General features: G+C 38.0%; 1 protein-coding gene across 5 annotated transcripts in view; it reads left to right on the forward strand.

Moving 5' to 3' along the window:
• Nucleotides 1–12209, forward strand: part of LOC127447905 (protein ITPRID2-like) — an 85337-nt gene that overhangs the window by 70618 nt on the left and 2510 nt on the right. For all 5 annotated transcript variants that reach the window (XM_051710082.1, XM_051710083.1, XM_051710085.1 and 2 more), the window contains 7 exons: nucleotides 51–1739; nucleotides 3636–3710; nucleotides 4594–4709; nucleotides 6269–6416; nucleotides 6842–6907; nucleotides 7841–8236; nucleotides 11209–11337. In XM_051710082.1, coding sequence (XP_051566042.1) covers nucleotides 51–1739; nucleotides 3636–3710; nucleotides 4594–4709; nucleotides 6269–6416; nucleotides 6842–6907; nucleotides 7841–8236; nucleotides 11209–11316 — 2598 coding nt within the window. In that variant the 3' untranslated portion in view covers nucleotides 11317–11337. The remainder of the gene's footprint in view (nucleotides 1–50; nucleotides 1740–3635; nucleotides 3711–4593; nucleotides 4710–6268; nucleotides 6417–6841; nucleotides 6908–7840; nucleotides 8237–11208; nucleotides 11338–12209) is intronic.

The following is a 12209-nucleotide window of genomic DNA, read 5'->3' on the forward strand; positions in this document are numbered from 1 at the left end:
ATCTTAAATTGGGTAACGGAAGTGAAACTTCTCTCTTGAACTCTCATTAGGTACAGGAAAGCTCAGACAGCTGTGACAGTGAAACTACTGTAACATCACACGCAGGTGATGTCAGCACACCTGTAGCATTGGAGTACCCTAACTTTGAAAAATTGCAGGGTGAGGATACCCATCCAGACAACTTAAGCCAGAGAGAAGCCAATCTAGAAGATCCTGAGTTCACCAGCTTCCAGATTCCCAATCCAAACTCTGACAATGTTAGCGTCTCTGCTATCAGTTGCACCGGTTGCAATCATAGTTCCACAACAGTTCAAGAGCCCACCACAAACTCTTTGGAAGTGGGTTCTCCCATGATGGTAGAGCCTACAACAGATTCCATCTCAAATATAGACTCTACCCCCATCCCCATAGCTGATGGGAGCAACATATCCCAGCCTGGTTTGGATATGGATCCAGACTGTGCTTCACCCACACTGACTCCACCAGATTCTGAGGACCTTCATCTATCTGTGTCAGATCTTTCTTCTGGTCCTGAGACTTCTGCTGAGCCTGGCACTGCTTATGATCTTGATTCCTCATCTGGTCAAGAACAATGCCATGTTACGACTCAAAGAAAGCAGATGGCCCTTCACACCACCCAGCAGAGGTCATCTTCTGTAGGCGAGGATCATCCTGGCCGAGTTTGGGTAAGGGACAGGGACATGCTCAAAGACAGGGAAAACTGTGAGAGAAATCCTCTGAGGAGATCCAGCTCTCTCCCAACCTCTCCGGTCAGCCCATCCCGTATAGTCACCACCTTGCGCATCCAGCTCGGAAGGGGATCTGTAAAGCACTGTACTCCACTCTCATACACGTACCGCTACGACGAGGAGATCCGTGGTGACCAGGAAGAAGTGGATTCCATTATGGAAGAAGACGAAGATGTTGAGCGTGTCGGGTGCCAGTCTACGCTCTTTAATTCTGCTCAAATAGGGGGGCATGGGACAGAGGTGGACAGGGGACACCCTCTAAACCTACCCCAGCATATGACTCGCTCGTCAAGTTCCCTTTATAGTGTCCCTGCCGACTGGCCCCATAGGCCCCTTGGGGAAGGCCCATCTTGGAGCACATGTAGTGTGCCAAACCTTCCTCAATTTACATGTCCTCCCCACCCTCCTCCTCATGGCCTCCTGTCTCCACACCATGGTGTGGCCTACGACTCGTCTTACCCCACCAGTCTTACAACGAATCCCCAACAAAGTCCCTTCCCTCAAATGCAAAGCTACTCTCAGTTGCAGAATTCACCCTATCCTCAACCACTACAGAGCAATACCTTTACGCCGCCACAGGAGGCGGCCTTTACACACCTACAGAGCAATACCTTTACGCCGCCACAGGTGGCACCCTTTATGCCACCACAGAACATGCATTTTGCATATCCACACAGTGCACCCTACAACCCTTCAGGCCCCTTCCACTCACCTTATAACCATTCTCAGGACGCTCCCTACGGCCCTTCATTCAATGTGCACGTCAATCCTTACCAACCTCACATCTTTCTCGGACACTCCCACAGCACCCCCTACAACAGTTCTCCTCATCACCCTGGTACACCCTACAGTCATCCTTATTACCCCTCTCCCTCAAACCCTTCATCTTTGGGGACACCCCCTGCACCGGCCCCTGTGATGGGCAGCACAGAGATGCAGCTCAGGCGAGTCCTGCATGATATTCGTGGGACAATGCAGAACCTCAGCCAGGTGAGAAACCCTAAGTACATGACATGCCAAAATTCTCCTTACACTTGTATATTACCAGTTTCCTTTGACATTGTAGCTTCACAAGCTACAAGCTACTCAAAACTTAAAGAAGCTAAACTACAGTCAAGCTACTCATTTGAAAAAGTAGTACACTGTACTACAATTAAGCTATTTAAGGAAGACGGTCTTTTCAAATATACAACTTTTATACAGACTTTTTAAAGGAGTTCTGATTACAGAATTAAAGGAATGTTCCGGATTCGGCACAAGTTAATTTCAGTCGACAGCATTTATGGCATAATATTGACAACCACAAAAAAAGAAAAGTTACAGTAAGGCACTTTCAGTGAAGGTTAATGGGGCCAGTCAAAAAACAACATTGTTTCAAAAGTATAGCTGCAAGACATAAACATTATATGCATTAATATGATTGTAGTACAAAAATGACTTATTAACCTTGTCAATTGAAAGTTATATCATATATTACAACTTTGGTGTCATGGCGAGGCAATGCTGGTAAACTCTTCGCAATTTTATCACACAAATCATGTTAACATGTATAATGTGTTTATTTAAGCATTTATTGACTGGCCCCATTCACTCCCAAGTGCCTTACTATCACTGCAATTTTTGCTTTTTTTTTTTTTTTTTTTTTTGATAAAAAGAAAGGTAAATCAAAAATATTCTTTGTGGTTATCAACATTATGCTACATATGTGGTCGATTGAGCTTAACTTTCATTAAACCCTGAACCTTCCTTTAATGACATTTGTATAACATATAGTTTAGCCCATACACATATAGTTGTATGGACTATAAATAAAGTATGTTTAAATTTGTATCATCCAATTTAAAACAGTTATGTATTTTAAAAGAAATGTATTGCTTTTTAACCACATAAATATTGATTCAGAACAGTATTGTGTAGCAGAAAAATAAAGATGATGTTTGGCTGAAGTCACAATTAACTTGAAGTTGAAGGTAAATGAGGGGTTGGAACAACATGAGGGTGATTAAATTATAACATAATGTTCACTTTTTGTTGAACTATCACTTAAACATTTGTAAATCCCTGTTATTATTGAGGCCATACCTAACGTGCACTTACTAGTAAGTGTTTGTGACTAGGGCTGGTGGGATGATGGTGTATACCTTGTGTTTGTAAAAAATGTGTCAAGAGATTATAATATACAGTACATTCCATGCTAGATATATTTGCACAGCCACCAGCAGACAGGACTGCTTCATTTTATTTACATATCAGAGCAAAAATACAGATTGCGATGTATCCCAAACAAGTCATGACAAGGAAAAACTTGTTATTAAAGGGTGGTGTTTGGCACAAAATGGTAAGCGTAGTTACAGCAACTTCACAACTTGATCCATTAATACAGAATACAAATACTGTAATTTTCGGTCACAGGTCTGCATGTATCGGCAGTTCTACAAGTGCTTCGAATGTGGCTCATCACATTAGAATTTATAGTCAGAACTATCTGTTTTATTATATTATTTTTACGGTTTTGTAACTTGTAAACTTCTTTTTTACTTTCTTTTCTCTCGTGTGTGTGTGTGTGTATACAGTATATACACTTTATGATATAAAATTTTGGTAATATCTGCAAAATATTTGTGTCTCTTAAAGGCTTTCTTGGTGTATATAGATCAGTGTAATAAGATTTGGTTTAACTGACCTGTAATAACTGTTCTGTTCTTTAAACCACAGAGTCAGTGATATAGCTGCATAATGTAGGTGGTGTGTTCCGGTTTCATGCAAATCCCTCCCTAAATGCAAATAATCAGCTGAATCAGCATGCCACATTATCCAGGGCTCAGTTGAGACACGCTTTTCCTGTGTGACTCATAATTCATAACCAATTTGTGGTTTTGTTGGCAGAGCTCATCCGTGCGAGGAGACGACACACCCATTGACAGGATCAGTACACCACGCTCCGTCCAACCGCTATTTGAGGTACATCATTCCCCTAAGAGAAAGCAGTCACATGCTCATTCAGTTTCAAATGCTTGAGTTGCATTACTTGTTTAATAGAGGCCTCTTATCAGGGCGTGCTGAGTGACTCCAGTCAGGCTTCTAAGTGCTAGGGAGGGTAGAGTCACGTTGGATAACCTCCTCGTGGTTGCTATAATGTGGTTCTCGCTCTCAGTGGGGCACATGGTGAGTTTTGCGTGGATGCCGTGGAGAATAGCATGAGCCTCCACATGTGCTAGGTCTCCTCAGTAATGCGCTCAACAAGCCACGTGATAAGATGCGCGGATTGATTGTCTCTCTCGAAACTGAGATTCGTCCTCCGCCACCCAGATTGAGGCAAGTCACTATGCCACCATGAGGAATTGGGCATGCCAAATTGGGGAGAAAAGGGGATAAAAAAATAAAATAAAAATAGAGGCCTCTTATTAAATTAAGAAAGTTAACACTTTTGACTCAGTTTTTGTTTCTCGAGATCTTAAAATTGTTTAGATCTAAAGGTTTATGCTTAAATGCTTGAAATTTGTTAGACAAAGATAAATTGTGCCCACAAATTTTAGTTTATGATTTAAACAGTAATCTAGGCAAAGGGTGTAGCTACTTTGAATAATCTGAATAAACTGAAGTTAGTTTTGATTTGTTTAAAAAAAAAAAAAAAAAAAAAAAAATTGTCTCTACACAGTTCCCATCCTTCCATTTGTGTTATTTCATAGTGTTTGATGACATTGTTATTATTCTGAAATGTGGAAAATAGTCATGATGAAGATTTAGTATGTGCGTCCAAACTCTTGACTGGTAATGTAGTTTGTGCATCAGTTTAGGTAATGGCCTATTATTTTTCTCCCAACCATTTTGCCATCCACTGCAGGAGCTGCAGATGCGGCGCAGGAGTCTGAACGTGTTCCGGACTCAGATGATGGATTTGGAGCTCGCTCTCATGAGACAGCAGTCTATGGTCTACCAGCATCTTAGTCTGGATGAGAGGTGCGGAGAAAAAACAAACCTTATAGCAAGGACCAGAGCTGTAGGGCAAATGTGTTTTTCATGTTTCCTTTCGCTAGTGGCCATGCACATAGTGCAAAATTTTAGGAGCTATTTAAATACATTTATAAACAGTACAACCTGTTTGGTCATAGCTATTTTTGACCTAAGTCAGTAAACATCCTTCAACAGAAGTTTTGTTTATGCCTTTTTTTTTTTTTTTTTTTTTTTTTTAATAGAGACAGAGAAAATTGACATACACCAGGGCGTTAATTCTAAGCACAATGTTCGTGCCAGCTTAAGTAAGCGTGGTTGGGAGTGTTAGAGCAATCTGTGGGTGTATTATATGTTGATGAGGTGGCGCAAAATGCAATTTGCTATTTTCCTGAGAAATTGTCATTGCGCTAGGACGTTTCAAAAGCAGGTTCTAAATTCAGTTCCTACATTTACAGTTTGGAGATTCCACCAGCAAGTGGTAATCAAGTTCATGTCCAAACTCTGAAAATATAGCGAAACATCAAATTGTGTGTCTGACAATCACTGTTGTAGCCGTTTTATGAAACAAAAATGTATGAGATTTGTGTTAAAGTATCTATAGGTCATGGCTTATTTTTCAGTTATTTTTGTTTATATTTACAATTTTATTTATGATCAAAATTTGAATTGGTATTTTTCCACCTGTTGTCGTAGAGTGATTTTTTTAATTCCCTACAAAAGTGGCCGATGAAAGAAGTTTGAGAGGGTAAAATGTTTTTTTTTTTTTTTACCATTTAGTTGTTTTGATTATATTTTCGTTTTGTTTGAAGTGTAATTTGAATTTAGGAAATATTTTTGGTTTAATTTTTTAATGTTTCAGTGAATTTAATTGTTAAAAAATCAACCAGTAGAAGTGAAGTGCATGCTGATGATTTGTGTATCAGTAGATGAAAATTAGTAATAACACTTACATTCCCTATAATTTAACGGAATGTACATTCAAATCCTGCTGAAAATAACATTTTCTAAGCATATAAAAGGAGCGTGTCCATATTTCTATTCTTCTAAATCATTGTATACAGTCCATTTACACTACCAACTTCTTATGAATGTGCCGTCTTTGTTTATATCACTGGTGCTTGAGGGAATGGACTATAGGACGCATATGGTGCAATAACCAGAGAAGAACCTCCAAATTAAATTGCACTTGACCCAGCCCATTAGCGCTTTGCTTGCGCGATTTCGCCAAACCCGCTTGTGCCTAGACTTTGCGCATGCTATGCCCATTGACTTTGTGCTTATGACTTATGGCATAGCACTAGTGCTCTTAAAATAGGGCGTCTAATCTCCATTTAACCGGCTCATGTCAGAGAAATATTCATCTGTCAATATTGTAATATTTTATTATATCTTTAATTCATGAGGGCTCTGGCTTAAGCCAATAGTTTGTTATCTGCTTCAAAGATACTATCCTAATTACTCAAAAATAATATTGTTCTATTTTAATTACCAAGAATTAGGTTTTCAGGATTGACTTGTAATGTGCGATTAAAAGCTAAATTTTAATCTGTCTGATGGGTTTGCAGACGGGAAGTGGATCAACTTCAAACGCTGCGCAGTGCAGTCAGACAGGAGCTGCAAGAACTAGAGCTGCAGCTGGAGGATCGGCTGCTCTCTCTTAATGAACAGATGCGCAGCAGCTCACAGCACAGCGGCCTCTACCGCCACCACATGGTCAGTGAATGCAACTGCAACTGCCTTACTTTCAAATACATTGTTATAGAGAACCCAGCATACATTATGTAATAATAGCAGACATGAGATGTTGATCACAGCTGCTCTGCTTTAAATATAGTACCATAAGTATGGCTCTCTTATAAAACGTAGAAAGCTGCCTAGCTACCTACTGCCTACTTAGGAGTCACTAAGGAAATATCCTAAGTAAAATGAAACCAAAATGTAGCCAAAAGAATGCAACCTAGAAGACAGTGTAATAATACTGACTAACTTTTGGAACCTTCACATCAATTTTATTTATTTATTTATTTTTTTTTGTAAGTTCTCAGCAGATTGAAAATTGGAAGCTTAGATCTGCCATACAGTATATGTAAATATGTGGATTTTTGGGATCTTTAGTAACACATATGTGTATCTCGCAGGGCATGCACAGAGGCCACAGCATGGACAGTCTGTCTAATTCTTCTGCCCTGCGGGCTGTGGAGGCGGTGAGTGGATTAACAGCACCTCCTCTCATGTTACCGGGTGCTCTATCAGATACTGTATCATCTGCATGACTTATTCCTGTGCTTCTCATCTAGTTGATTTCTGGTTTCAGGACCCAACTTTTACATTGCACAAAAATGTCTTAAAAATGAAACTATGAAATGTATTGAAATTAGGGTTCACAGTCATGGAAATTTGAATTTTAAAAGCGACTTCCAGGCCTGGAAAAATCATGGAAATTTGTTAAATCTTAAAAAGTCATGGAAATTTCTATAGTGAATTTATATTTTTCTAGTTATGCTCTGCTCTAAATCATTTCATTGGTTAGAAATTGCTTTTAGTGACTGTAATCTGGATAAAATTATTTTGTAAAATCTTTAAATATTAAAGGAATGTTCCGGGTTCAATACACGTTAAGCTCAATTGACAGCATTTGTGGCAAAATTTTGATTACCATAAAAATACATTTTGGCTCGTCCCTCCTTTAAAAAAAAGCAAAAATTGAGGTTCCATTGAGGCACTTATAATGGAAGTGAATGGGGGCCAATTGCATAGTTTTGTTCATGGTTTTCAAGGATTTCGGAATGTCACTCAACCTCTCCATGTTGGCATGTACACAAAAAACAAATGTATTTGCCAAAATACCGTAGTTATTGTTTTTTAGGTCAGCCTATGATGCCAACAGCAAAAGATATTGGAAGCATTTCCTCCTAACTTTTTCAAATTGATAAACCTATTTGTTTTGCCATCCTGTCTATGCATAATTATATGGTTATTTGCATTTTTGTTTTTGTATTTTCATTTATTGTTGTTTTTTCTCTTATATCCACAACCCTTTCAGAACAGACCTGCAGCCCATTTTAGGGACCTATTCTACTCTCACTTTCCTCTCATTCCTTTCCTTTTTATGTGTGTGTGTGTGTGTGTGTGTACAGGTGAATGACCTGATAAAGGAGCAGTTGTGCCTTCAGTCTGAGCTGGGATATGAAGCTGTCACACCCAGTTCAGGCCGCTCATCGCAGGCGTCCAGTCGCAAAAGTTTGAACCGAACACTTGAGTCCTGCTCTCCTTCCCCACAGAGAGGCGGTGTTTACCGGACCACCCTCAATCTCACTCCCACCGTCCCTCAACGGCCTGGAGCTGAGGTTCCTCAGCCTGTATCCCCAGAGATGACGGAGCACAGCCTGACACCACCCACCTCCTTTGATTTGAGTAGAGATGAGGATGAGTCACTGGATGGTCGGAGGAGCAGGATGACGGAAGACTGCACTCCCTCAGAGTGGAACAGTAGAAGTGCAGGCAATGGTGACCTGAAAAATCTTATTCAGGAGGTGAGAGGCGGTTGTCTTTTCCTTTTGGAGTTTAACTTATTTTGTATCACATAACAATAGGTTGGGGTATCGATACAGATTTCCCAATTAGATTAGATTTTGATTCGCAAGCTCTTGATTCGATTTGATTCGATTCTGATGCATTTTGGTATGTGTCAGTTGTAATGTCCATTTTGCTTGCATATTAAATAAATTCTCTCTAAGCTAATGCTATTCATTTTACAGGGAACCTTCTAACTTGGTAGTACATTATGAAAATATTCATAAAAATTGTATATCTGTGCCAAAACAGTGTTGTTCCATTTGATATTTCTTTAACAGATATAATAATCAACACCACCAAATAACAGTAACTTTAAAGTAAAAGTTCGATCTTCATAGGGGTGGGTGATATACTGGTAGACATGATAAACCAGTTGAAATTTGACAACATTGTTGATATTTGATATACATTTTGGATTATCGTCTCTATCGCGGTTACGCAAAATTGCCGCCGCGTGGCAAAAAATGTGCTACTCATTTTATTCACGTTACATGTATACGGATCACGGCACACATTTTGTCGGTGAAATGGAAGAGGAAGGCGGAGCGGCTTGACGTGAGAGTGAGAGAATTGGCACGCGTGAGACAGGGACAGGAGAGTGCAGAGCGGGATGACTTGCGCTACTCAATGAGGTTTCTCTCGATATTGCGGCAGAAACCACAAAACTTACTGTACGTGGACCATTTGAATTCTACTGAAGAGTTTATTTTCCTTGGATATTTTTATTTACTTGTGTATTATTTCCTTTGTTGCATTGCTTTGAGAAGATGTCGAGTTTCTTGAGGAAAGTTTATAATAATAAAAAAAGGTTTTATAATAATAATAATAATAGTAGTGATCAACATCAATGTGGCATAATGTGAAAATAAGTATTATGGTAAGGTTGATGTAAAACCAAATTTGAGTTTTCTTTTTTAGATAATTTTTTTTTTAAACTGACTGTTCGTCAAGTTCCAAATAAAGAGAAAATGATATAAGAGGAAGTAGTTTTCATTTATAAAGTATTTAATTCAATGTCTTGATTATTATAAAAAACATAGGTATTACAATATGGTAAAAAAAAAAAAAAAATTGTATTTATTCTTTTTTTATTATTCAACTATATCGTGAGATATATCGTTATCATGATATCAAATTATTTAATTTATATTGTGAAATAAGATTTTGGTCATATTGCCCACCCCCAGATCTTCAGATTTTAAGAATCGGAAAATCGATATTTTTTTCCTAGCACTACATACTACAGACTTGGCGGAGTGACCGGTACACACTGTTTGATTGTAGAAATTTGGCACCAGTAGATTTTGCTGTACTGTTTTTCTATGGCACCATAGATGTACACTAGTCAAAAAGTTTTTGATCACCTGCTCATTCTTTATTTTGACTATTTTGCACATTTTAGAATAATAATTCAAGAAAAGGTAAGTGTGATATTATATGGACAACGTGTTGTTTGCAAATGAAAAAAATTGGCTTTTATATTGTCATTGTACTTAAGCCAAAAAATGATTAAAATATTATATGGAAAATATTTACTGCGTATCAAGTTAGCATATCATTTCTTTCTACTGTTAGATCAACCTGAATAGAAAAAAAAAATTTTTTTTTTTTTTTTTGACACTTTGTACAATTTTGTGCGATCGTTCGTTCCGAACAAGCTTTTGAACGGGAACAATGGATTCCTATGGTACTATTCACATCGGGTCGGACAAATCGTCTGTCGACAATCTGAAGGTTTTTTTTTATATATATATATATATATATATAAGTATTATATTTTTATTAAAATAAAGAAACTGTAAGCCAGTGTTTTCTTTTATATTATTTTTTATATTATGCATCATATTTTATACTATACATTTTATTTTTAATATACATTATTCCATGTGTATTTATATCACTGTACCTTGTGTTATATTATCCAGGCATTAATCCAGGCATCATAAAACAGAAGTTGTCTTCAGGAACCTGTTTGGAATATACTCGTAGCAAAGTACATGTGCAAATATAAATAGGACCTATATTTATGCAACAGCTCATCTCAATCGCATAAAAAACATAGATTATGTACTCAAAAAGCATCAACACCATGGAAAGAACATAATGATACAGTTATGCCAAATTAGGTAAAGAAATGCTTTAACAGTGTTCAATATATTCATCTCTAGCATTGTTTTGTTCCTTTTTCAGCACAGATCACTGCATTGTGATATCCACCATAATGTATAATAAAACTAGTCTTACCACAATAATACATTTAGTCCATACCACCCACTATTACAGAATATTTTTAGAATATTTATTTTCAGATGAAGGATTTCAAGTTTGTGAGATGTTGCTCATGAAAAGCATAAAAGCAGCCAGTGTTTTCCTTACCCATCTCAAAAGAAAGTGGAAAAAGCATAATTTACTATGTCTTTGGCACAATTCCAGACACATTCTTTGTAATGTAATGGTTTTTGGTGGGGTATAATGATTGACAAATTTGCTCTTGAAAAATTATACATCATATGCTTCGAGGGGAAACTTGGAATGAATTGGTTTCTTTTAGTTACCTGGGAAATTTCAAAGCCCGTGGAGTGATGTAACTGCCTGGCAAGACCTGAAGTTCTCCATCAGCATGTCAATGTGTTTTTGACACTTCACGGTACTGCCATTTCTTGGGCCTTTCATTTATGTAGAGCTGCACAGGCTTTTATCTTTTCAGGTACTTTGCCATCCATTGTCTCTTAATAAGGTCATCTCAGATCTCCTTCACTAGTCAATACTATTGGAATTTCTTGGTACCGAAAATACTTTTAACATCCCCCTAATTGTTACACGACACTTTTACCCAGGTTAATTCTGGTAGCGCTACGTGAATGCAATCAACCAATGTTTTTTATGCCCTTGATGCAGTCTGACAGTTTTTTTTACGTATCGCCCACAGATTAAAGAAAGCATCGCACATGAAATCAGACAAGAGATTGTGAATGAGCTCTTGGCTGCTGTGTCGCCTCAGAGATCTCCTCTGTCAGCCAGAAAGCACCCTGTGTGAGCAGCTTGGCTGATGCTTGAGGTTTGTTTTGATGGATTGCAGTATGTTTGTAACTTTCCATCTTGAAGGTAACATGAAGGACTATATTGCCCTCTCCTAAAAGTGTATAGTGTTTGTAGGATATGCTTGCAAGTTTTTATAGTGTTGTTTGTATATCCATTTCGTACTAGAGGAGTTGACATGACATGTCAAACATTGGCATACTAGAGATGCACAGATACTACTCCGTAGTACTCGAATCGGTCCAGTACTGGTAGGGGAAAATACTCAACCCTGTTCATGTGATGTATGCGGCTTCTCTCACTCTTCAAGGGAGAGCAAAAGAGCATTTTCTTTAAACTCGAGCTGGATGATCGCCGTTGTCCTAAACAACGTTATTGTCTGTCACTTTTGCTTGGCCGTTAGCCCAACAACAACACGGGATAAAGAAATCAAACAAACTTCGAACTCTGTCAGTATCAACGCAACAAACCCAGAACAATCAATCAATACTAAGCCCGGATTCCCCACTCTGTGAATGCCCAGTACAATGTGCATAAAATAACACCATTAAAGCATGAATAACGTACCATATGTGTTAGCATGGTTACATTAAAAGGTAAATTAAACCCTGGTAAAACAGCCCTGGATTGTCATTTTTAATTACTAAAAAACGCTAATATTGGCTATACCAAGATGTCAAATACAAATAGAATGGCATATGTATACAAACACAAAACTACTCATATCAGTACTCGTTATCGGCTGATACCTAAAACTATGTACTTGTATCGGTCTTCAAAAATTGGTATCAGTGCATCTCTGTCTATAATTGTTTTTTTTGTTTTTTACTTTTTTAAATGGATAATTCACCCAAAAAAGAAAATTCTCTCATTATTTACTTGCACATGCCA

This window comes from Myxocyprinus asiaticus, chromosome 11 (assembly GCF_019703515.2).
Source record: "Myxocyprinus asiaticus isolate MX2 ecotype Aquarium Trade chromosome 11, UBuf_Myxa_2, whole genome shotgun sequence".
Classification (NCBI taxonomy): Eukaryota; Metazoa; Chordata; class Actinopteri; order Cypriniformes; family Catostomidae; genus Myxocyprinus; species Myxocyprinus asiaticus.